Source organism: Chrysoperla carnea, chromosome 5, assembly GCF_905475395.1.
Source record: "Chrysoperla carnea chromosome 5, inChrCarn1.1, whole genome shotgun sequence".
Taxonomy (NCBI): Eukaryota; Metazoa; Arthropoda; class Insecta; order Neuroptera; family Chrysopidae; genus Chrysoperla; species Chrysoperla carnea.
Genome location: NC_058341.1, coordinates 68,742,812 through 68,768,834, shown reverse-complemented (window position 1 = coordinate 68,768,834; position 26,023 = coordinate 68,742,812). Strand labels below are relative to the sequence as shown.

The 26,023-nt window shown below is 29.8% G+C and overlaps 1 protein-coding gene across 1 annotated transcript in view; it reads right to left on the bottom strand.

The window, feature by feature from the left end:
• Positions 1-10,099, bottom strand: part of LOC123301359 — an 80,910-nt gene extending 70,811 nt beyond the window's left edge. Inside the window, exons 1-2 of the mRNA XM_044884095.1 lie at positions 10,079-10,099; positions 7,418-7,553 (exon numbers count right to left, since the gene is read on the bottom strand). Of these exons, the coding sequence (XP_044740030.1) occupies positions 7,418-7,553; positions 10,079-10,099 (157 nt within the window). The remainder of the gene's footprint in view (positions 1-7,417; positions 7,554-10,078) is intronic.
• Between the last annotated feature and the right edge of the window lie 15,924 nt (positions 10,100-26,023).

Genomic DNA, 26,023 nt, shown 5'->3' with positions numbered 1-26,023 from the left:
TATATAATAGAGACTCAATAATTACTATTAATTTAAATACAATTACTATTATAATTTATTGAATTCAAAACCGATATTCAATAATATAATTGTTATATGCAACAAATTATATTGTTTGTTGAATATAACAGATATATTAAAATAAATCAATAAAGTGTATTGTTAGGGAATCCTATTTAGTGAATAAATTTATGAAGTCGAATAAATTACATTAAAATCTAGATTGTTACAGAAATTAGAATTATGGAAGATAAAACTAATCAAATTAACGAACATTAAATTGAGATTGATCTCTTAATGATAATGTCGTTTCGGTGAGAATAACGTAATATTAATATTTGATTTATCAAAGCTCAAAAGCTTTCTTGACGTAGTTGACTCTAGTAACATCTTAAATAATGACGTAATTTCGCAAGCCTGCAAAAGAATAATCCTTAACAATTTTCAAACTTTCTATGCCCTACATAACCGTGAAAGAATTGCTTTATCATGTCACAACTTGATGTGCAAAGACCTGATAGTCAGGGATGGATTCGAGAAATATTTGGCTTTCCGCTGTCCCCTTTCATTAAGTCGAATTTATGCACAACTTCATACCTGTAGCAACCACATTTTACGTATCGTGATCAGCAAAATAAGTTATGTAATTGATTTTGCTGCCGTTTGCACTGTTTGTAACCGTAACGAAGTCGAAATCCTTAATCATTTGTTACTTTTTGCCCTGTGTATGAGTATGAGCGTGAGAGTTTTTTCAGGAAATTTACTTCCAATAAATTAAAATTGCGTGACCTGCTATATGGTGAGAATATTTCCCATATTAAAAAGGTTTTTTTATTGCTTTCGAACAGTTCTGATGATTAGGTTGTTCCTGCTAAATGAATAGCAGGTTAGTGCTGTAAGTGTAGTTGCTTTAATTTGGTCTCTATTTTTTTAAATATTATAATTTGTTTATATGCATATAGAATGTTATAACTAAGTTATTTTTATTTTCTTACAATTTCGAATAATTTTGGGATTCGTTGGTTAATGTCGGAACTTTTGGTAAAGAGATTGTAAAGCCTTGAATAAATAAAAAATTAATTTAATATTGCACATGTAGTATCGAAATGTATAATAAGTTGATAACAAAAAAAAATTATTTTCGCCGTGAGGATATAATGATTTCCAACAGATGTTGGAGAAAATACCTATCATTTTCTTCAATTGCCTTAATATTTTGTGTATCGATTTCACTCACCAAAACACATTACTCAAAATGAGTTAATGATTACTGATTATACTGAGTTAATTTTTGAAATAGCCTGTAGAAAAATTTTTGCATATCAACAAAAATTTTGAATTATTTTTTTATAATTTAGAAGATTTTTAAAAGTTTCGAAAGTATTTTCAAGAATTTTTTTTCGTTTTTCAAGAATGTTTCACAAAACTATTAGTTGAAGCCACCTGCAAATTTTCAACTCCTATCTTTTACAGCTTTGGAGAAAATGAACACCAAAGTTAAGTCCTAATTTGTGCCCTCACGGGTAAACATTGCGAGGTAAGATACACTTAACTTACTTTTGTACACTTAAGGTGCATATCTTAAGGTTATTTTTAAGAAGTGTTGCTACCCTGATAAAAAAAGTCCGATTGAATTCCAATTCAATCCAATATGAAATTTCCAATTCCATTCATGCATTGCAACCAATTGGAAATTTCCGATTAGTTCTAGTGGATTGAATCGGAATTCAATCTGAATGAATTGAAATTTTTGTTTTCAATTAAACCCGATTCATTTCAATTAAATTTCGATTCAAAATTTTAAATTGGTTTCAATTGGAATGGATCGAAACTTTTTTTACAATTGAATCCTATACATGCCGATTAGTTGAATTAGAAATTTCCGGTGCCTGAATCGGATTTTTTTTTATCAGGGTACCGTGGCGACGACTCGCCACCCCAAACAAAAAAATCATACGCGAATATGAGTTGTTTTAAATCCACGATGAAGACAACCTCTTAATGATAGCTACAAAATAAACGCTTTAAGTTTTTTTGACTTCACGTCAAAAACCTTATTACTAAGTATTAGTTAGTAGGCCCTATACTCTATTTCATTGAAATCATACAGACGAGTTAGACAATATGAGCGTTTACTTTACGAAAACTAGATGCTTCTTATGGATACCGGCTGATAAAAAAATTTCCTGATATTATGGATTCAAACTCTCTAATGTTATGGCTAGATCAAAAGTCTCAATGGCTCCTCAAAATTCGAACCTTTGATAAATAACCATATGAAATCTAGCCTCTATAAGTTTATGTTTATATATGATGCAATGGTAGATAACGTTGATATTATTTTCAAAAAAAGGCCCTCAGCAAAATTTTAAATTGACTTCGGAATGCTCCAAGCTTGAAGCATTGCTAAACATTATTGTATTTACAATAAACTCAAAGATTGTTTGAGCTTCTTTCTTTCTTGAAACTGCATGTCACCCATATCTCTACCGCCTGTTTATGTAATTTATAACCATTAACTTTATATCACGAAGAATTCTTAGCTTATGCTATCAAATTTCCTATTTTTCTACGAAGGCGTTTTGACAACATGTACATAATTATTATTTTTCTCCCAAAATTTCAATTTTTTTCTGACTATGTGTAGAAAAGAATGATTTCCTGGCTAAAATTGTGACTTGAGTAATTGTTATTGTGGTAACGTTATCTATCATTTGATGAAGCCCTGCTGTTTTAACTTGGACCACACTGTATATACTAGCAGAACGAAGTTTTACATTCAATGACATTTAAATTTCACATTTAAGGATAAAATGAGTAATATATAGTTTTCGAAGCGCAATCATCCCTAAAATTAGAAACAATTTTTAATTTGGTTTAAATGGAAATATTTATTTTTATTTTCTTTCCATTAATTTTCGATAAAAGGGGTTTCGAGAATTGGAGACAACTAGCCCTTCTAAGTTGGAGTTTCGGGGAGTTCTAGAAAATTAATGACTCCATAGTTTCCAGAGGCATTTCCAAAAAAACCGATCACATTTATTATTTCATAAGGGTTGATTGCATTACTTAGGATCGTATTTTTTAGACCCTATCACTCATTGAGATTTTTAATCTGCTCATCCAAGAACACCAAAATCTAATATAAAAGAGAGTTTGGTCAAAAGGCATTTCCCGATAAGAAAGGAGTCCTGAATTTTTCGTTCGTAATAATGTGTGGGTACAGTAAAAATTATAAATAGAATTTTCAATTTTTGATTTTAAGTAAAAGTGAAAACAAACAGTGACTGAGTAAATTGTTAAAATACCCTGTAAAGATAGTGTTGAGTGTCAATGCTTACATTATTTTTTTATAAATTCGAAGAGTTTAAAAAACCAAAACAAGTGGCCTTTAAATTTAATTTATTTATTTTTTTCGTTTTTCGAGAATGTTTTGTAATACAACTAGTTCAACTGCATATCCTTTATAGGTTTGGAGAAAATGGACAACAAGTTTTTGTCCTAATTTGTAAATGAGTAAACAGTGGTGTTTACGAACAAATGTTTCAAACAAAAGGTGTTTATTTTTTTTAAGAAACATTTTTAGCATTTAAATTTTTGTTCTATATCCAACGGTTTACAAGGTTTTGTTCTATATCTAACGGTTTATGGTATCCGCACCACCACTAACCCTTATGTGTATTTACATAGGAACAGATCTTACACATTTCACTACCATTTTTACAGAATAAAAATTCAAATACAGGAATATTCATCGAAAATTAGGATTCTATTTTTCGCCCCACCATCTTGTCAATTTAACACCGTCTGGTCTGATTTTTAGCTTTCTGCCTTTTGTCTCTTACGACACAGAGCAAAGTGTAAAAGGCCCACCTGTAAATTAACATGTAAAATTTAAACAAGGTAGATAATTTTTATTAGGGAAAATTTTCGGTTTTCTCAAAACTAACAATGCAAAGTTTCATTATGAACTATTTTACGGAAAATTTGTAATGGAATAATCAAGTTTTCTTAGAACATAAAGAAATTCATTATTCTTATAACTACTCATGACTTATATGCATCAATATTTTATACATAGAATATAGAGGATTATGACTTCTTTTTGAATATCATTTGTTAAAAAATTTCAACATATTGTTATAATTATACTGTGTATATATGAAATATATATCAAGGTATACTAATTTTAGCTCCTAGTTTGTAATACTTAGAAATATTGATACGATAACTCAAAAATGAAAAGTGGTATCAAGTTGAAATTTTGAAAGCTTGCTCAAAACATGAAAAGTCAGTTTGAGATCGTAAATGAGCAACATCTTATAAACCGATAGAGATAGCACAAAAGTAGAAATGTAAATAATTTTCGTTATAAAAAAATCAACATATTTTTTTGAAGCATTTTTTCGTAAATATTATTATTTACCCGCAAATAAGAAGAAAACTTTAATGTCCATTTTCTTTAAAACTATAAAAAAATAGAGAGTTGAAAATTTGCAAGCAGCTTCAAGTATAGTGGCCGTGTGAAAGATTCTCGAAAAACGAAAAGAAAAATAGCTTCGAAATTTTTCGAAGGTTTTGAAAACCAAAACAAATGGTGAGCAATAGGCCGCCTTAATTATGTGGGTTTATCAAATTTTTCTATTTTATTTAAAATAAAAGAAGCACCGATGTGATAACAGTATTTATAAGTCAACGATATCGATACTAAGTCAACTTTTCGTCTTCACTTCACATTAGTCCATTTTCGGTTGTCAGTACGTCTGTGAACACGATAACTCAAAAACGAAAAAATCGAGCTACAATTTTTACAGCGGACGTAAAAAGTGAGGTCGAATTCGTAAAAGAGCAACATAAGTCAATTGGGTCTTAGGTTCGTAGGACCCATCTTGTAGGACCCATCTTGTAAACCCTTAAAAAATGTTTCTTATACAAAAATAAACAACTTTTGTTTGAAACATTTTTTCGTAAACATCATTGTTTACCCGTGAGGGTGTAAATTAGGCGCAAATTGTATAGTATGTATTTTATGGGAATATCAGTTATGTATGTGTGACATGTATGTATGTGTAATGTGATTGAGTCATCAATACTGTCAATTCATGGTATTTCAACAATTAACTCAGTCAATTGTTTGTTTTCACTTGTTTTTATAAGTATTTCAGTTCAAAGATTTAACTCAAACGATATCCTATTAATAATATGAAAAAAAAAACTTTTTTCTGATAAACGAATCGAATAAATATTTTATATTTATACAAAAGGAAGTACACGAAGTTTTATGCAACTAATATTTTTCAACATCATAGATGCATACAAATTGAAAAATGCTATAAGCCCTTTCACAAGAGTTTCTTATTAATAATCTGAGCATCCATCGGCATACATCGTCATTGATAAATACAATTCTAGAAATGGTTGTGTGCTTTATGTAAAATTAGCTAAAATACTTTTTTGTATACAAAAATTCTAAGATAATAGGATTCTAGAGATACAAGGTTGAGAAAAAAAATTTGCATTTGCAACTGTGGTTATGCAAAAATTTTCTAAGAGAAAAAAATCAACAATAATTTTTAAGTTATTTTACATGTACTACAGGTTACATAGAGGCTAGTTACTCTTGTCCATAATGCACTAAATTACAGGAGTTATTTTTTTTTAAATACGTTCAGTATCACGTACTGAATGTAAATGCACAAAATCCTTACAAAAACAGGCGGGGGAAATGCATCCATTTTATAGAAAACCGTTTTAGGCTATATCTACATAACCGTGCTCTTTAGACCAAAAACGGTAATAAGATTTATTGTAGATAATTAAATTACCTACCTTTTTTGTAAACTAATTTTCTTTTTTGTATCACTAACAGTTTATGATTTATACGACTATGACGATTTACTTATTGATTATTTGACCGATATCTCTTCTAGTATTTGTATAAACAATAAATCGATAATAACTTACTTTAGCTCCTAAATCTACAAATTTCCTAAAACATTTACTTTAAACATTTTTTTTCAAAAATTAATATTTATGAAGTTATAACGGGTTTAATGTTGCAACCATCGAGTGCAACATTAACAAAAAGGAGGTTACATAGCGTGATGATAAAAATTCAATAAATTCAAAAAAAATGTCAACGTTGGTGACATAATTAGCAATAAATAGTTTACATTCATACCTGCATACAGCAACCACTTCTTGGAATTTTTTTAAAGAAAAATCAAAATGGCGGCACTTCCCCCCTCTAAATTTGTATGGATTTTGTGTATTTACATTCAGTACGTTATATAAACCTATTTTTAGCAAAAAAAAATTCTGTAAATTAGTGCAAGAAAAAATTCTCAATTATCTGTAGCTGTAATGCAACATTAAACGCGGTATAACGTCATAAATATTAATTTAAGAAGAAAAAGTTTAAAGTTAATATCATTTTCTTGTTTAAACAAATATTAGAAGACATATCAGTCAAATAATCAAGTAAATTGTCATAGTCGTATAAATCATTTATGGTTAGTGATACAAAAAAAAATTTCTTTACAAAAAAGGTAGGTAATTAAATTATTTACAATAAAGCTTATTACCATTTTTGGGCTAAAGTGCACAGTTATGGAGATATAGTCTAAAATGATTTTCCTTAAAATTGAGGCACTTCCTCCGCCTATTTTTGTAAGGATTTTGTGCATTTACATTCAGTACGTGATACTGAACCTATTTAAATAATAAAATAACTCCTGTAATTTAATGCAGAATAAAATTCTCTGTAGTATGAAGTAAGGTAATTAACTGGTTAAAATTTCAAAAAATTTAAAAATTACGATTCTTAACTTTTTTTTTGTCGAAAAACTGGACTGGACAAACAAAATTTTGTTTAGTCAATACTTGCAGAAACTCAAGACAACAAGACAACCAAAAAAAGACCAAGTAGAAGAAAATCGATAAACTTTTTGTTTTCAAGCGGTCATCCATCTCGCTAGTAGGGTCACCTAATTGGACCCAATGTTTAATTTCGGTGATCCGATGATCAGTTTTATTGACATAGTATGTGTATGTCACGTGATAGGCATGTTGCTTTCGTAATGACGAATTCCTATGTTATGCTCCTGTTAAAAATCGCTTAACGCGACTAAATATAACTACAAAAGTCTTTTTTTGTTTTGGCTATTGAAGTATGGTATCGTTTGTTTTCATATGGTAGGAAATGAATACTGTTATCATATCAATACATTTCGACCATCCAACTCGCTTGAAATTCGACTCTTTTTTCGATAATTTGTTTAAAATAAGATAATATTATCGGATAGTCGACTTTCTCGATTCCATATTATTATTTGAACAGTTTCAATTACAAAAGTTTATTATTTAAGTTTATTACAATAACAGCCTGAAATAAAAAGACAAAAAAAGAAATACTTACCAACTACAGTCATTTGTGCCGATCTAATATCTGTATGAAAATATGGTGCATCAGCAGATACTTCACACTTATAAACACCAGATATACCTCGTTGAACACTTAATAATGTCACTGTATGCGCATTTGATACGGTTACCTGGAACGAAACACAAGAACTATAATATATTATTACGTTTTTAAAAGAGTAATGAAAATTTAATAAAAATAGTGTAAATAGATTTTCTTCATAATGTCTAAGAGTTGAAAATAATCGGTGTTGAATAATCAAAAAACCAACGAGAGTTGTAATATTGGCAATCGCACAGTGGAGTAGTATATCTTTCCGGACAAAATATAATGAAAGGAATTTTTATGCTCAAAATTGATTCAAGAGACTATTTAGATGCAAAAGAACTTTTTATATGGCAATAATAAAAAAAAATTTTTAGTCATATTCGTCTTTATCATATTTGTCTTCAAACCCAATTATTTCATTTTTTTCTTCTTCTGAGCCCCTTTTTATCTTATCTATGCTTGCTTTTGTTTTCACGTAAGGTGATTTTGGAATTATAAGCTAAAAACTTTCACTGGAAAACTGTTGGCTCTTTTTTTTACTTTTGACTTAAGCTATCTTAATCTCTATCCTTATCTTAGGCTTAAGAGGTTATAAATCAGTCGAATTGTCCGGAGTTTCGTGGTTTACCGATGTATTTGCACAGCTGAGCTTTCACGAGAGGTCTGACATAGCTGTAAGTTTTTTGCAAATAATATTTATTATGAATATAATGTCATAAAAATACTTATAAATCAGTTAAATTGTCTTGAGTTTCGTGAATAACCGATGTATTTGTACAGCTTAGCTCTCACGAGAGGTCTGGTGTAGCTGTAATTTTTGTAAATAATATTTATTTCGAATATCAAATCATAAAGGTCTTTAATTATCAAATTGTCATGATTTATCAGGATAACTGATGTTTTTGTTCACCTGAGCTTTCACGAGAGGACTGACATAAAAAAAATAGTAGGCCAACAGGCCAACTGAAGGAATTTCTTAAACAATGATCTACAATCACCCCGGGCGGATTTATTCTTGGTTATATTAAAGGATAAATATTACCTTTTGTAAGAAGGGTTTGACAGGGCCAATCTAAGAATTGCAAACAATTCAAATAGAAATACATATGTGCAGGGGCCATTGATTTAAGTGAACCTGTTGATGATCAATTTATATTATCGTTCTTTTCTGGCCCAAATTCCAATCGTAATTTTCTGGCCCAGGCGTTGCCAATAGGTTTATCAGAAACCTAAAGGTTTTAAATGACTTTCTACATCCAGATCACCGTACGGTATGCAAACTAATTTGGAAAAATTGTTTTTTGGGTTCAATTTAATAAAAGATGCCTACTACATATTTAATTGCTGTTCATCCGAATCACAGAAAATATTTTCGTTTCTGTTTTAATGAGGCCACCTATGAATTAATCTGTCAACCAAGGGGACTTAATGACAGTCTTCTTATATTTTTACAAAAATTGTGAAGATTTGTTTTTGTATGGGTGAGAGTTGTGATTCGTGCTTAAAACAACAAGAGATGACTAGAGAATTTAACATTACTACAATTAAATTAATGGTGGTTTCGTTGGCCTTAAATGTTTTGCGATAAATTTTAAAAGATTGCGAAATACTACTCGCGTTAATAATTCGACTGCCATGGCCTACATTAACAGAATGGTGCGCCCGTTTTTTCCCACAATTGCATAGTTAATATTGATACAGAATGGGAACTGGCCGATTATGCTTTACAAAAAAAAAATTTTTTTTTCGCAATTTGGTCGCCCTGTTATCGACTTGTTTGCCTCAAGGACTAAAGTAAAATGTAATTCTTATTGTTTCTGGATCACGGATCCGGACACTTAACCATTGACACATTCAGTTTTAACTGGGGAGTTAAGAAATTTTGCACATTTCCCACTTTTGCGATCTTAAATAGAGTCAACCTTTAAACAATACAATAGTATATTAAAATAATAGCGGACGTTAACGCAGGAAATTAAATTTGACCTTTTTGAAGGTAGCCCATCTAGGGTATTGGATTTTTTGTTTGGCCGGGAAAATAATTGACAAGGATACCTACTTCTGAATAAATTCAACAGAGGCTACTATCGCATAATTTTCTTCAGAGGCAGCGAAAAAAAAGAATTATTTTGGAACAATATAAGAATTATTTTAGAACAATAATAATTGTTTAGAATCGAAATTGATTATTTACGTCATTTAGAAAAATGTGTATTTTAATTCTAATTTTTATTGCATAAAAATGAAGCAGTTTGCTGAAAAATCTTAATAATAAATAATAATTAATAAGTACCGAAGGTACAAGGTAATTGAATTGAAATTGAATGTGGTTCATTATATTTAGAATAAATTTAATTTAAAAAAAATTAAATTGATCAATATTAGTATGAATTAATACTTGAGTTAAATATTATTAACTTCATATAAAAAAAAATCTTTTCAATTTGTTATTACATAAAAATGATTGTGTTGCAGATGGATTTATTTAACAAACATAGAAGAGAAGAATTCAAAAAATTGTTTGACTCTGAAGGGCTACAAATGTTTTCTTATGCTGCAATCTTGAGGATGAGTTTCGAAGTATAATTAATGATCAAACGAACTTACCTGTTCCTGAAGTTCGATCATACTTATTAGAGAAGCTCATCCGAAAAGATTGCAGTCCCTCCCAAAATTAGTTACTCTTGAATTCCTCTTTTCCCGATATTATTTCAAACAATTTTTTGTGCATCACTTTAAACGATATGATGAACATGACGGGTGGATGGTGCTGCCAGGAGAATGGTGGTAATTTTTGAATTACTACTCTGAAATCGTGGACTTAGCGCGTACAACCAGTGGTACTACAAATGTTTTCTTATACTGCAATCTTCTCCGATGAGCTTCTCGTATAATTATGATCGAACTTCACGAACAGATAAGTACGTTTGATCATTAAATCTACGTGTTTTGAAACAGAACACCCAAAATTACACAAAAGAAGTTCTTTGACCAAAAAAAATTAATTTTGGTAATCATGATTTCAAGGTAAGATTAAAAATATAAAGTCTTATGACATACATATCAAGGTATTTCTATTAATGTCAACTTGCATAGATCGATGTTTTAACTCGCTCTTGTACACGTACACGCTCGCTTGGTTCGTTTGATCCGTTCTTTAAATGAAAAATTCTTTTTTTATTATTTTATTTAAATCTTTCATTTTTTTCAATAATTTGATTCGTAATTTTATTATTTTCGTTATTTTACAATATCAAATTGTCAAATTTATTCGCTGCGTGCAGAATGGAATGTTACGCTGCCTGGAGGAAATTTTTGTAATATCACAATTAATTCATTTATACAGGGTATAATGAGTTGATTTTGATATTACAAGAATGAATGATTAAGATTAATGCGTGGTTATGCATTCATTTTTCGTAATGGTAAGAGATATTTTCCGAAATGATACAGTAGGTATACGGTGACTTTTTGCATTCCATTTCTGTCAAATTTATTAGGTTTACGAAAAAAACCTTTCCGAAAAAAATCGTTTGTAATTATATAAAGGGAAAGTTTCCAATTTAACATTTTCCTACATTTGTTATCTGTTATGAACATTTGTTGGTTTTCAAAAGATCTGGATAGTCTGGATTGAATTCAAGGTTTTAGTAATATTTTGGCTTCTGAGTTGAACAACATTTCGTTGGATTTTTTTTTCAATAAAAAGTTGTTTTCACCATTTGTAGTTAATTTTAGAATTAATAACATTCATATTGGCTTATCGAAATAAAATAATATAATATTATTTAAAGAGAAAAGCTAATCATAACGTTTCTATTTTATTTGTAATCAAACATTATACATGCATTATAATATATTTGTACGGCTACGTAGATAATTGAGTACAGAATGTTATTAATATTTATATATAGTTGTAGTCAATACTGAAAACTGTAATGTATAATAGGCAAATCAACCCAATTTTTGTTATAAAAACTAGCTGACCCTGCGAACTTCGTACCGCCTTACAGTTGATTCTTTATTTTTTCTCTGCTATTCGGGACACCGTGTCAGCTAGTAAGATAAAAAAGGAAAAAAGAAAGTTAATAAGTCAGCAATTACATAAAAACAAAATGTCAATGATTCCGACTGACGTGCCATTCGAGTTTAAACGACTATAGTTTCCAGTACGGCTTGTGTCGCAATGACTATAAACAAATCTCAGGGACAGTCATTAAGTGTTTGTGGTATTAATCTAGAAAACCCATGTTTCTCGCATGATCAATTATATGTTGCCTCTTCCCGTGTTGGAAAACCATCTGCTCTATTTGTTTACACGCCAGGTAATCAAACAAAAAATATTGTGTACCATAAAGTACTACCATAAAAATAAACTTTATTTACAATAAGTAAAAATAAAATGTTGTTTTTAGACTTTTTCTAAGCAATTTTTTAAATTTTTCTTTCCGTAAGAACCATCCTCGTACTTCAAGGAATATTATAAAAAGATTATTAACAAAATCGGTTCTGCTGCTCTCGAGATTTGCGCTTAGCAACATATTCCGCGATTCATTTTTATATTATACATTTGGTTTCATAATAAAACACATACATCATGTCACATATATGTAACTGATATTCCCATCATTACATACTATACAATTTACGCCTAATTTGCGCCCTCACGGGTAAACAGTGATATTTACGAAAAAATGTTTTAAACAAAAGTTAGTTATTTTTTTATAAGGAATATTTTTTTATATTTAAACTTTTGTTCTATTTCTAACGGTTTACGAACTGGCCCCAAATGACCTATGTAGCTCATTTACGAACTTGACCTCACTTTTTACGTCTTCAGTACGCTATAAAAATTTCAGCTTGATATCTCTTTTCGTTTTTGAGTAATCGTGATGCCAGACGGACAGACAGACGACAGACAGACAACCGGAAATAGACTAATTAGGTGATTTTATGATACCCTACACCTATACCAAAATTTTTTGCTTAGCATCAATATTTTTAAGCGTTACAAACTTGGGGCTAAGCTTTATATACTTTGCATATTACATATATGCAATGTATAATAAACTTAATACCTATATCTCGCATATTACATATATGCAATGTATAAATATGTATTTTGTATCACTTATACGAACACTTAGCAGTGGGAACTGTTTGTGTATACTATATACGTAATATTCCAAGCAAATTTGATAAAATATTATATGATTCAGAGAGACCTGAAAATCAGTACCTAGGCTAAGTTTTAGCTTTTTGCCTTTAGAAAAAAACTCTGCCTTGCTACTAAACTCTGCATAAGTATTTGAAGCGAATAACATAAATGCCGTAGAGAAATTAATCTGGTGACATTAGTACCGAAAGTTTAAAAAAATGTTTGATCTCCCGTTAATTTCCGAACTCTAACGTGATTTATTTCTGAAGGGTATTTCTGAAACTCAGCAATACCGTGTATATTTGCTGGTACAGGGGTAAGATGTCAAGGAGTGTGACATTCATATCACCTGTACCACACAAAACTGACGCCATTGTGCTTATACATACACTGAAAAAAATTAAAATAATGACAACCACATCTCGAAGTTGACTGTTTCATATTGGATTAAAGTAAAAATACTTTCCAAAAATTTTCTAACGATTGGAACAAGTACAACTTAATAATTGTATTTACAATAAATTGGGATTGAATTTAAAAGTTAAGTAAACAAAATCACGACTTCAATAAAAGCGATTGATTTTAGTTTAAAGTCATACATTTAATTGATGAAAAATAAAATTGTACTTAATTGAAATATATAATCGTGTAAATAAAGCGAATATACAAATTAAAATACCATATCTTTACTTTTGTTTACTTTTGCTTTAAATATAGGATTTGGCTAATACAAACATGTACCTGTTATGTATAATCAATGTGGGGCTGAGCCAACCACATGAAGATTGTTGTTACTAAAAGACAGAAAATATATAGGATATTTTTTGTACATATACAACAATCAATCGACAGCGCAGTTGGTATAGCTGTGGACTTCGAAGACACTAAAATCAATAGAAATCTATATATTTTTAATTAATAAATAAACCTAATCAACCTACTCATGTAGTTGTGACAATCACATCAGTATTTTGTTATAATATTTATAAGTGCTGGAACCAATCAAAAACAAACAAAAATGTTTAAATGTATGTTGCATTGCAAAACAACAATATTTGAAATTTGTTAGACAGTATATAACTTTCATAAAAACAACTCATGCGTTTGTGTCAACTTCACCATTCAACAATGTACGGTAGTTGTATCACATTCGTGGCTCTATTCGCCATGTTTGATCTCGCGATGAGGTTGAGACCTCACATCAGTTGATATTAAGAATTATTTTTTTCAGTGTACCTTTACATATACATTCAGCACGATTCATGGTGGGTCATTTCACCCGAAAAATTTTACCGTGGGCTTGTATTCTATTAGTATACTTTGATGTTTCTAGTATCGATTTGCACAAAAAAGTAATGAGCGCTTTTTCAGTGACATTAATGTATAAGATGCCTTATTTTAATTTCCATTAATAAATTTTTCATCAATACAGTATTTTCTGATAAAATGATGCGAATAAAATGAGATCTGCTTGTAGGGGTGTATTTTGAAAAAATCTCAAACATCTTAAATTTAATTTTCTAATTAAACATTGTCTCGTTTTTAATATTTTAATATTTTAATTTTGCGGGTATAGAGCATTATTTTGATATATTGTCTGTACTGAGGCGAGCCTCAGGGCGATTTACGATCCATGGATTGTCATTTCCAGCAAGTCCAATTCAGAACAATTTTGAATCGACACACTAACCATCTGAATTTGTTCAGTCGATGTTTCCACAGTTGTCGGGCGAACGGGCATAGGCCAATCCTAGAAGCACCAACTTGAAGTGATACATTAACTGTCAATTAAAGAAGGAAATTTTATCCTGGAAAGGAAATATTCTTGGAGGAAGAAAAACTCAAAATATGGTTTCTTAGTTTACTAAAAATATAATATAATATTTTTTAATAATGCATTCATCGTATATACTCGCGTATATAATTTTTTTTATTTTTCATTTTCACAAATTTATAAGATTTATGGAAAATGTTTCCAACAAAACTTTTTGTTATTTTATAAACGATTACTTTCAAATTATAAAATTGCCTTTATCTTTTATCATATAGGAGTATAATTCGATTTGCAAAGGACCTTGCTAGTTATATTCAAATTTAAAATTTTAGAAATATACTTCGTTCCTTTGTATTGACATACTCCAATTCCAAATTTGAATTATTTTGAAAATTATATAACTTTTTTCGAGTCAGTTTAATTTGGTTAAATTTTTCTTATAAAGAAAACCTTAATTAAAAAATTTTTTAAACTGAAAACAATAGTTTTGAAAAACCTTACTCGTTAGCAATGCATCAAATCGAAAAAATTCAAAATTTTTAATCATAAAATTTCATTTACTAGACTGATATTGTCTGAATGGTTGGTCATTTAAAATATAACATCAATTTTGTTTATTTATACAATGTAACAAGTGTAAAATTTGTTCGGACCACATTAGTTGTAAACAAGAAACATATTACATAACCAACCAATTATTTACCTTACAGTAATAAGCAGTAATATGTGCATAGCAATCATAATATTCATTATATAATTTTCTTGATAATCCGATGCGCTTTGTCCGATCTGTACTTTTATAACGAATATATCTTCGCCTAATACTTTCAAATTACATACTCTAACTTTTGATTTGCACTCAGTTGGTTAAAGCTTAACTATTATCGTACGCGGTATATCTAGGTTCGATTCCCGCCGTCACAACAAAGAATGAATTTAATTAATAGTTGTAATTGGCTGGTGTAGTGAGTGGTATGTGCATGAAGGATACGTACCCCTCAAAATAATGGAGGAGCTTATACATGAAATTATCAGCAGAAAAGGTGGACAGCCAATATAATCTAATTAAAACCAGCCTCGAAGTTCCCCAAAAATTCCCCCCCCCTCCTGAATAGAGCGTGGCCTTCCTTTCGAAATACAACTTGCTACCTACAAATTTTCAACAAAAATTTGATATAACTTGCACCCTCACAGGATGACAAAATGATTTTGACAAAAAATGTTTCAATGTTTGCACTTTTTTTTCATGTTTGAATATTTTTCACAAGATCAGTGCCACGTGTCAATAGTGTCTATATTGCTCGATAACGAACGAAAAGCCATTTTTAACGCTCCAAAGATTTAAAGTCGAAATTTCTTTTCGTTTTTTAGTTATTGTGGCGACGGACAGATAGATGGGAAAATGAAAATTGACTAAAAAGATGATATTATGCACTATTACATTAAAGGCTGGCTTGAACCAGCAATATTTCTAAGCATTATAAACTTGAGACAAAACTTAATATATTTTGATATATTTCATAAACAGGGTATAAAAATGTCTCAGTTGTTAAGTATGTATAAGCACGGTAGTGGGAGTACAAATTTAAAAAATTTATATTTTCAATTTTGATTGTGAATTATGTAATAACTTGACGATATAAGACGTAAAGTAAAGATGCAATTTTTCGATATCTGGCGTATTTTTCAAAATATCGAGAATTGAAAACTTTGTTTAATTATTCAGCTTTTTATAATTGGTAAACTAAGGCAAGTATCGAAAAATTTTATTCTTATTTTTCGTCTACATTCATAAATATTCATCATCAAAGTTGAAAATAAGATAAAAATAATTTCAACACTAAATCTACCCTGCTCGTATATCCCTTACTAGCTGTTACCCGCCCGCTTTGCGTGGCGTAAAATATACCCGCTTTGCTGGGCAACATTTCCACTTGCACCCCTCCCTCCACATTTCCTCGCGTTGGATAACATTTTTGTAATGTACACGTCATGCTCTTTTATTTGATACCCCACTTAGGTATATTTGTAAATATTCGATATTTCCTTCCCACTTTCTCGCTACACCTTTCTACCCTCCGAAGGTTAAAAAAATTTCTAAATGTAATTTAAAACATTCTGACCAAGTTTTGAACTATTAAAAGCCATAATTGAAAAATAAAAATTGTTTATTCATGAACACCCCCGCAACCCCCCTTGTGGGTGGAATTTCGTAAAATCCGTTCTTAGCTGACCTCTACTTGGCAAAAGGAATATTCCTCCCAAATTTCAAGTCTCTAGGTCTTATAGTTCCAGAGATATCGTGATGAGTGACTATCTATCTATCTATCTATATCTATAGAAAGTCTCCTATATATTTATAGAGAAGATGTATGGAGATGCTCGAGTTTTTTCTTCTCTATGTCATTGCTTATATGTTTAATTTCTATTAAAAAGTTTTATTTCAATTTGTTTTCATTCGTTGCAAGTGGAAATTAATTATCAAAAACATTCAAAATATGTCGTTTTTTGAGATTTCCGTATAAGATCAATGTATTTTAAATCGATTTTGAGCCTCTGAATCAATTATTTTTGCCAGGCTTATACATCCTTAAACAGTATTATATCAAACGCTTTCTCAGATTCAATACTTTAAAACTAAAATGGTAAGAATGATGGATGTGTTAAATTTTTACATTGAACTCGTTAATTGAAATGCATAAACTTGTATCTCTTAAATCATTAGAATAATAATAATTTTATTTGATTCGTAACCGATTCTATTACAGCAGGATATCGACTGGTGTAGTATCATGAAAGGTATATCACGATAATTTGTAATATGTATTTTATGGTATAAATATAATAATTATTTGAATTTCGATATATAGAAAATAATAACATGATGTTCGATATATAGAGAATAATAACACGATGTTTGTAGCAACGCAACAGTTAATGATTTCAAACATTAGAGTAGTTGTCGATTTACAGCAAAACTATATAAATATACAAGGTGTTTCAAAATTTCACAAGCACTTTTTATACGCGTGTTCTCTAGCACAAAATAGGGAAAAAAGTTCAAATGAACATATGTTCGAAAATAATTTATTATCGATATACAGAAGGTTAAATATTTAGTTTCCTAAAGTCAGAAGTTAATCAGATACGAAATCAAGTAGCTGTGGATTAAGAGTCAGGCGAAGGATAACAGGAGTCAGATATATGCTATCAAAACGATCATGATTGCTATGGTATTTAAATGAATTTTACTAAAGCTAATTACCATCAGTACAAAAGCAATAGCTCCATTTCCTTCGACAATTGTCCATCCCGTCCTCCGTATTGTCCATCTGGTTAGGCTCGTCCGAATATTACAATTTTATTTTTGAAAAGATGAATATTGTAAGCGCTAGCTGGTGCGTGTAGTGTTCTCACTACACGGCAGAAATGTCATTATTAATTTCAGCTGTTAAGGTACCGTTAAGTTCCTGGTGGCTGATATAGGATAGATCATTTAACATAGGACAGAGCCGTTAGAAAATGTTTGGTAATTGTAGACCTTCAACTGTACTATTTTTTAGCGCAAACATATTTTTACTATTAGTAAATATTTGCTACTAATTTCTGGAAAATGGTCTATTTTGAAACGCCCAATGTTATAGAAGATTAATGATAAAAGTATTATATTTATTATTATTAGTCCATATGGTTTTGTTTACAATAAAATTAATATTATGATATACAAACTCAACTGCGCTATATATTTTCTCTTACAACAAAAACAATTATTTCATTTTCTATAAAATATTATTTAGTTTGTTGTTTTAAATAAACATCATACTTTATTATATCCTGCGTGTACTTTAATATATGCCACAATACTTTATAAAGATAATTTTTTAATAAAAGTCAAGCTGATTTTTTCGAAAACGAATTGAATTATCAAAACAAAAAAACGATATTGGAACTATGTTCCTATCGTATCTTCGTATATTAGAAATGTGACGCTTACTTTTTTACTCAGATTTTCTTTGATTTTTTTGCTGGTTTGAATGTTTGAACTTTGGACAAAAAATATAAATTGACAGATTGTAAATTATTTTCAAAATATTCTCAAGTTCATGGATCGATAAAAAAGTTTTAGTTTCTTAAGTAACACATCGTCGGATTTTAGGTGCGTTTAAAATTGTTGCACATTTTTTTGTTTTGCCCCCCCCCCAACCTGCAAACAAATCTCTGGGTCAAATTTGTTTTCTTGAATATGATTACCGGTTTTTGGTTCTCAAGGCCTCAATTTTAGCACCTGTTTTTTACAGTTTCTTAAGGTCAAAAAAGTGCAGGAAAAGTTAATGAAATCAATAAGGTTAACGTACAACTCAAGTAGATTTGCCTTTAAAAAAATAGCTAGTTTAGGTATCCAAAACGGTCTTAGAAAAGTTTGACAAAAAAGAACATGGGTGCTAGTAAAGCCTTGGAGTTTAATCCGATAGGCTATTTTACCAGACATGTTATTCTACATATAAAGTATAACGCTATATAACATACTTTAAGGATGAATATAAAATTTAGAACTCAATTAAAAAACTTCTAGCAAACAATTATGTTGGAATAAACTCTAAATAATCTCTTAATAATTAGTTACTAATTAATTACTCAAGTTACCATATTAACTTAAGTTACTATAAGTGTGTTGGTTATTTAAATTCTTCTACCTTTTTTCATCATGTCAACCGGTGTAGTTCTACAGGCTCTTTTCTGACTCTACCGTTTTTTACAAATTCTTTCAGTAAATGAAAAATAGGAGAGTAATTGATACATAAAAAATGAAAAATCTTTAAATAAACAAGTATTCTTTTTCCGATTTCTATCTCTATATAAATATTTAGCTTTATCATGTATTAGACAATTTAAATTATTGAAATTATTAATTTATTTTTCAACGTGAAATTAAAAAAATTCAAAAAAAGAAAACTGGTGTTTCGGGTACGAAACTCAAATATCGCACTTAAAACATCTTTCTTATAGTTTCTTATAGCTATCTCCAAACTGAGTCGATTATGATTTTCATCGCCTCTTTTTTAGTTGTTTCGGGTACGGAATCCTTAACTTGCACTTGAATCACAATTAAGAACGCTCTCCGTAAAATTACCTCTCAAAAATGGCAAAATTTGTGGAGCTACGATGCCACGGACGGGCACGCTTAGCGGTCAAACTTATTACACGCCTCTTCGGGGGTTAAAATTCCAGAGCACTATTTTTAAGAGGTTAACTTTTTCATATACAGAGTGTTCTGTTATTGACTGCAGAACGTGAGCCTACTGATTAAGTTCATATAGACGATTATGAAAAAATTATTTACCAATTTTGGATATGAGGCCTACTTTGGCAGATAATCAACCAAATAAATTAATAGTAAATAACTTTATCGTATCGCCGTTCAATAAAATATTGAAGGCTGATATTGTGTTATTACATAAACTTAGTAATAATAATAATAATAAGAGAAGGAGAACTAAATAGGAGACATTACATTGTACATAAATACAATCATTCCCACTACTATATTTTATCAATATGCATACAATAAAATATACAATTCTTTTTCGTATGTGACTGAGTCAACTGATTAAGACATGCTATGTTGTTTATTTTATTGTATATATGTATTTATACACAAATATGTATTTTTGGGGGTATTTTTATTTTATGTGGGTATGTAAATAAAATGTAAAACAAACCTACATAGCTTATGTAATAATACAATATCAGCCTTTAATATCTAAGTGAACTCGATTCGACAAAACTATTTATTTTGTGTTAATATTATATTAAATTATTAGGTCAGCACCCAATAACAGAACACCCTGTACATTATTAGATAAACATTCTATATATTTTTTTAATTTTTCATTCACTATTTCCGATACTTGAGCTTTTTGTATTTTTAATACCCTAGGAGCTCCACTATTTATAATGACTTGAAAACATTACCTGTTTATACAAATTTTTCATTTTGAGGTTGTTTGTTGAATTTTAAATGAGTGGAAAGAAGGGGTAATTGTATGAAGAAAAAAACATTTAATTTACATGAAAATTCCAACAGCAATGGCCTGTTGTAAGTATCTAGTTCAGGATTTCAAACAGTTAATTATGTTTATAATAATTATATTCGCTATAGTATTCAATATGTTTAACGAACGCATTGAACTCTTGAATATTATAAAATTTAATTAAAACCATATAATACTTATATGTACTCACTAGTGATGTGACGAGTATTCCTATTCACATTTGCGAATAATCGCATATTTTTTAACAATCACATTTGCAAAAGAGCTGGGAATGTTTTTGACAAAAAACAATTATATTGTTTTCGAATATGTAATTAAAAACCAAGTGAAAATAAACAATTGAGCAACCTAATTATTAAAATACCCTGTTTAGATAGTGATGAATACCAGTGCTTGCATTATTTTTAGTTAATTGGAAAAGTTCAAAAAACCAAATTAATGGCGGCGTTTCAGCCGCCCAGTTTTCGAAAATTGTTCAAAGTATTTTCTAGAGAACTTTTTTTTTTCGTTCTTCAAAATATTTCATAATCCTTGCTAGTTGAAGCTAGCTACAAATTTTAGAAAATGGATGCCAAATTTTTTCTCTAATTTGCTTCTTTTGCTCCTCCATGTGAAAGCACTTGTTTATGAAAAAAATTTCGAACAAAAGTTGTTTGTTTTTTTATGAGGAACATTTTTATACCATGTAATATATATCAAGATATGCTAAGTTTATTCCCAAGTTTGTAACGCTTAAAAATGTTGATACAGCGAAAAAATTTTGGTATAGGTGGTCATCTAATTAATCTATTTTCGGTTGTTTGTCTGTCTGCACGTCTGTCCGTCTGATAGCACGATAACTGAAAAACGAAAAGATATATCAAGCCGAAATTTTGACAGCGTGCTAAGGACGTTAAAAGTGAGGTCGTGGTCGTAAATTAGCAACATAGGTCATTTCAAAGTCTTTTTCGACTTTCTAGCATCAAAATTGACCGAGATACGCCAATCTTAAAATGAAATTTTTTGCTCATTTGATCAAGTAAAAAAGTATCCATCTTGCAAATCGTTAGAAATAGAACAAAAGTTTAAATGTAAAAAATGTCCTTTGTAAATATGTAAAAAATCAGTTATGTATGTGTGACATGTATGTATGTGTAATGTGACAGTGTAATCAACACTGTCTACACATGGTATTTCAACAATTAACTCAGTCAATTATTTGTTTTTACTTGTTTACATTTAAACTTCTGTCGTATCTTTAACGGTTTACAAGATGGCCGCCACGGACCCTTAACACATGTTGTCCATTAACGAACTCAGAAAACAGAAGTTTAAATGTAAACAAGTGAAAACATACAGAATGTTCGATTTACATCTAGGCATATAAATATCACGAGTATGACAAAGTACATGCATTTAGCAACGCTTCTAAGTAAGAGGTATTATAGATGTTATATGAAATTGCAAAAGTGACTTGTATATGGAAGTTTCAATACATGTATATAAGACCTACCTCTCACTTAGATGCAGTGCTTAACGCATGTATTCTGTCATACTTGTGATATTTATATGCCTAGGTGTCAATAAAGCATTCTGTATAAGATATACGTAGGAATTTGTGATTGCTTCATTATACCATGTATATATGAAATATACATAGTATATTAAGTTTAGTCCCAAGTTTGTAACGCTCAAAAATAATAAGCTAGGAAAAAAATTTTGTCATAGGTGTTCATAAAATCACCTAATTAGTCCATTTCCGGTTGTCCGTTAGTCCGTCTGTGGACACGATAACTCAAAAACGAAAAAAGATATCGAGCTGAAATTTTTACAGCGTACTCAGGACGTAAAAAGTGAGGTCGAGTTCGTTAATGAGCATCATAGGTCAATTGGGTCTTGGGTCCGTAGGACTCATCTTGTAAACCGTTAGAGATAGAACAAAAGTTTAAATGTATAAAATGTTCCTTATAAAAAAATAAACAATTTTTGTTTGAAACATTTTATTGTAATATCACTGTTTACCCACGAGGGCGCTAATTAGGTGGACATTTTGTAATATGTACTATACTTACATGTGTTGATAAAGAAATCAACACTGACTATGCATGGTATTTCAACAATTAACTCAGTCAATTGTTTGTTTTCACTTGTTTGAATGATAATTTTAATAAATATAAATTATCGTATTCATGGATTTACAAAATACAACATTTTTCCCATCACTATAGTACCCATCTACTTATAAACACCTATTGGAGGTTTCATAAATTATGTATTAGTTTATTATTATATAATTATAATTATGTCCATCAATTTTCATTTTAATTGAAAATCATATATTAATTATATACACAAGTTTTGGGTTAGTTGATTATTTATATATATCGTTAATTTAATTATAAAATTTCATCTACAATAAGAGGTACCTACCTACCTACTAATAATATTAAATCAATATCATACAATAAAGAAGGGAGGTCCACTTTACAATTAATTTATAGAAAAAAAGTGTGAATAAACAGGGCATAGATATATTATTACAATACCTAGTGCAAATAGAGGTTAAATAGTCGTATAAAACTGTTTTTATTAAGGATGTATGAGCATGGTAGTGGGGGCACAAATTTAAAAATAGATATTTTCAATTTTGATGGTAAATTTATATTATTACTTGACCATATAAGACGAAAAGTAAGAATAAAATTTTTCGATATCTGGCTTAATTTTCAAAATATTGAAAAATGAAAATTTTGTTTAATTATTTAGCTTTCAATATTTCGAAAACCAAGACACATATCGAAAAATTTTATTCTTATTTTTCGTCTACATTCATGAAGTTATAATAAAATTCATCATCAAAGTTGAAAATAAGATAAAAATAATTTCAACCCTTAATCTACCCTGCTCTTACATCCCTTATATGGACGGTGACACTTAGTTTTTTTCTTTTCTAATTCATTGCTAATATGTTTACTTTCTATTGAAAAGTTTTTTTTAAATTTGTTTTCATTCATTCCAAATGAAAATTATCAAAAACTTCCAAAATATGTCCTTTTTTGAGATTCCTCCATAAGAGCCAATGTATTTTATATCGATTTTTAATGACTTTTTTCTTAAAAATTTGCACGGATAACTAAGCTGAAATTTTAACCACATATTCTTTGAGTAAAAGACTACCTACAAACAAATTTTGAGCCTTTAAATCAAACATTGTTGTCATGCTCATACATCCTTAAAAGCTTTATTAGTTTCATTTATCGAATATCATAGTTAGGTTAGGATAGCTTATATTGGCTGTCCACGAAGGACACACTTATGCTATAGAGCCCATTGTGATACCATATATATGTTTTACCACCTTTCCGCTGATAATTTAATTTATCAGCATCTTCATTTTCTGAGGCTGTGTGCACCTCCTTCATGCATATACTATGCACTACACCAGCCAATCACAACTATAAATTAAATTAATTTTGTTGCGAGGGCGGGAAGCGAACCCCCTACCCTAAGCATAGAATATCATGGTAATAAAGAAAATATTAATGCATTTTTGAAATTTTTCCATAGTTATTTATTAGGTTGTAAATACTTTGTAAAAAAAAGTCGACCTTTCAGAGGCGTACCTTACCCCCTTTTTCTGGGGTAGTTCGGGGTTTTAATCAGTCTTTTTCAAATTACAAAGAAAACTATGCATCAAATCAAAAATTTCAACTATAAATTTTAGCTGAAGTATTTGAGCACATTTTCTTCTATTTTTCGACCTTCTAGCTTCAAAATTGACCGAGATACGCCAATTTTAAAATGAAAATTTTTTGCTCATTTGATCAAATAAAAAAGTATCCATCTTGTAAACCGTTATAGATAGAACAAAAGTTTAAATGTAAAAGTTATTCCCTATAAAAAAAATTTACAACTTTTATTTGAAGCATTCTTTCGTAAACATCACACTTTCGTAAACTGACACTTTACTTATCAGAGCCATCTAATATCGACAGAATGGGTAGTTAAAACCTGGATGTATCAGGGAATTTTGAGTTTCTGAGAAAATAATGGAATTTTCAGAGAATTTCACAAAGTTTCTCGAATTTTGGTTTGTAGTGAATAATAATATACATACAAACATAATTATGTTATTTGATTTTATATTTACTTCAAGAATTTGTACACTTTAAGTCAAATGAAGATTTAAAGATGGACATTATTATGATTTGAAAGAAACTTTGTCAAATGAATGATTTTAACTAATCATATTTTGAGGTTTTTGAATTTTTTTTTAAATTTTATATATACAGTGTGTCACATTTATGATGAAGGGACCGTCATATTATCTATTAAGGTTTATGCGTTAGTGGAAGGAGTTATTATTTATAAGAAATAATTAATGATAAACACAATTTTATTTGATACGATTAATTTAATATAAATAGATTAGAAATTATATAAATTGAACACATGTCAATACTGTATCATAGAAACAGAGATTGAGATAGATATCTATTAGAAAGAGTAAGGAAAACTAATACTCTAATCACTAGATCAATCAATATATGACGGACGAGTTTGGCGGAAAGATTTGAACTCTAACACTCCCCTCTCAAATCGAACGTCATCAGAGTCTGTCAATTAGTTTTAATCCTAATTTTTGTACACATTTCTCATGACTAGTACGACATAATGGCTTAGTTAAGACATCTGCAGTCATCTCTTGAGTTGGAATATGTTGAACATCCACTAAGTTGTTCTTTATTGCACTCCTGATGAAATGATATCTTATATCAATATGTTTCGTCCTCTTATGAAACATAGGATTATTGGCTATACATTCAGCACCTCTGTTATCAGTATAAAGTCTGATATTGCTGAGTTCTTTTAGACCAATCTCAATCATTAAGCTTCGAAGATGTAGAGCTTCTTTGAAAGCTTCTGCTAGGCTAACATATTCAGCCTCTGCTGTAGATAATGCAACTGTTTGTTGCTTCTGAGATCTCCATGAAATAGCTGCGTTGCTCAATATGAAACTATACCCAGAAAATGAGCGACGATCTGCAGGATCATTTCCCCAATCAGCATCAGAATAGCCAACAATTGAATCATTTGACTTAGTATATACTAAACCCAAGTCTTTGGTTCCAGCTAGGTATCTTAGGACTCTTTTTGCCTTTACAACATGATACCTTTTAAAACAGGTCGTGAATTGTGCCAATCTAGCTACAGTATTCGATATATCAGGTCTTGTAGCTACTGATAAATACATTAAAGCACCAATAAGTTCACGATAAGGAAATTTTTCTTGAGAATTATCAGCTGAGTCTTCTTCGACATCCTCATATACTTTTAATTCAGACGGAGTCGAAACCTTATTGCACTGGCTCATACCAAAACGTTGAAGAATATCTAGGATGTAGCTTCTTTGTTGTAGCACCACTTTATCTTTGGTTTGTGTTATTTCAAGTCCTAAACATGACTTTGCTAATCCAAGATCTTTAACTTCAAATGTTTCTCCTAGACCTTGTTTAATTTCTTCAATCCATCTGACATCTTTTGAAGCAATTAAAATGTCATCTACATACAATAGTAGAAACAATACA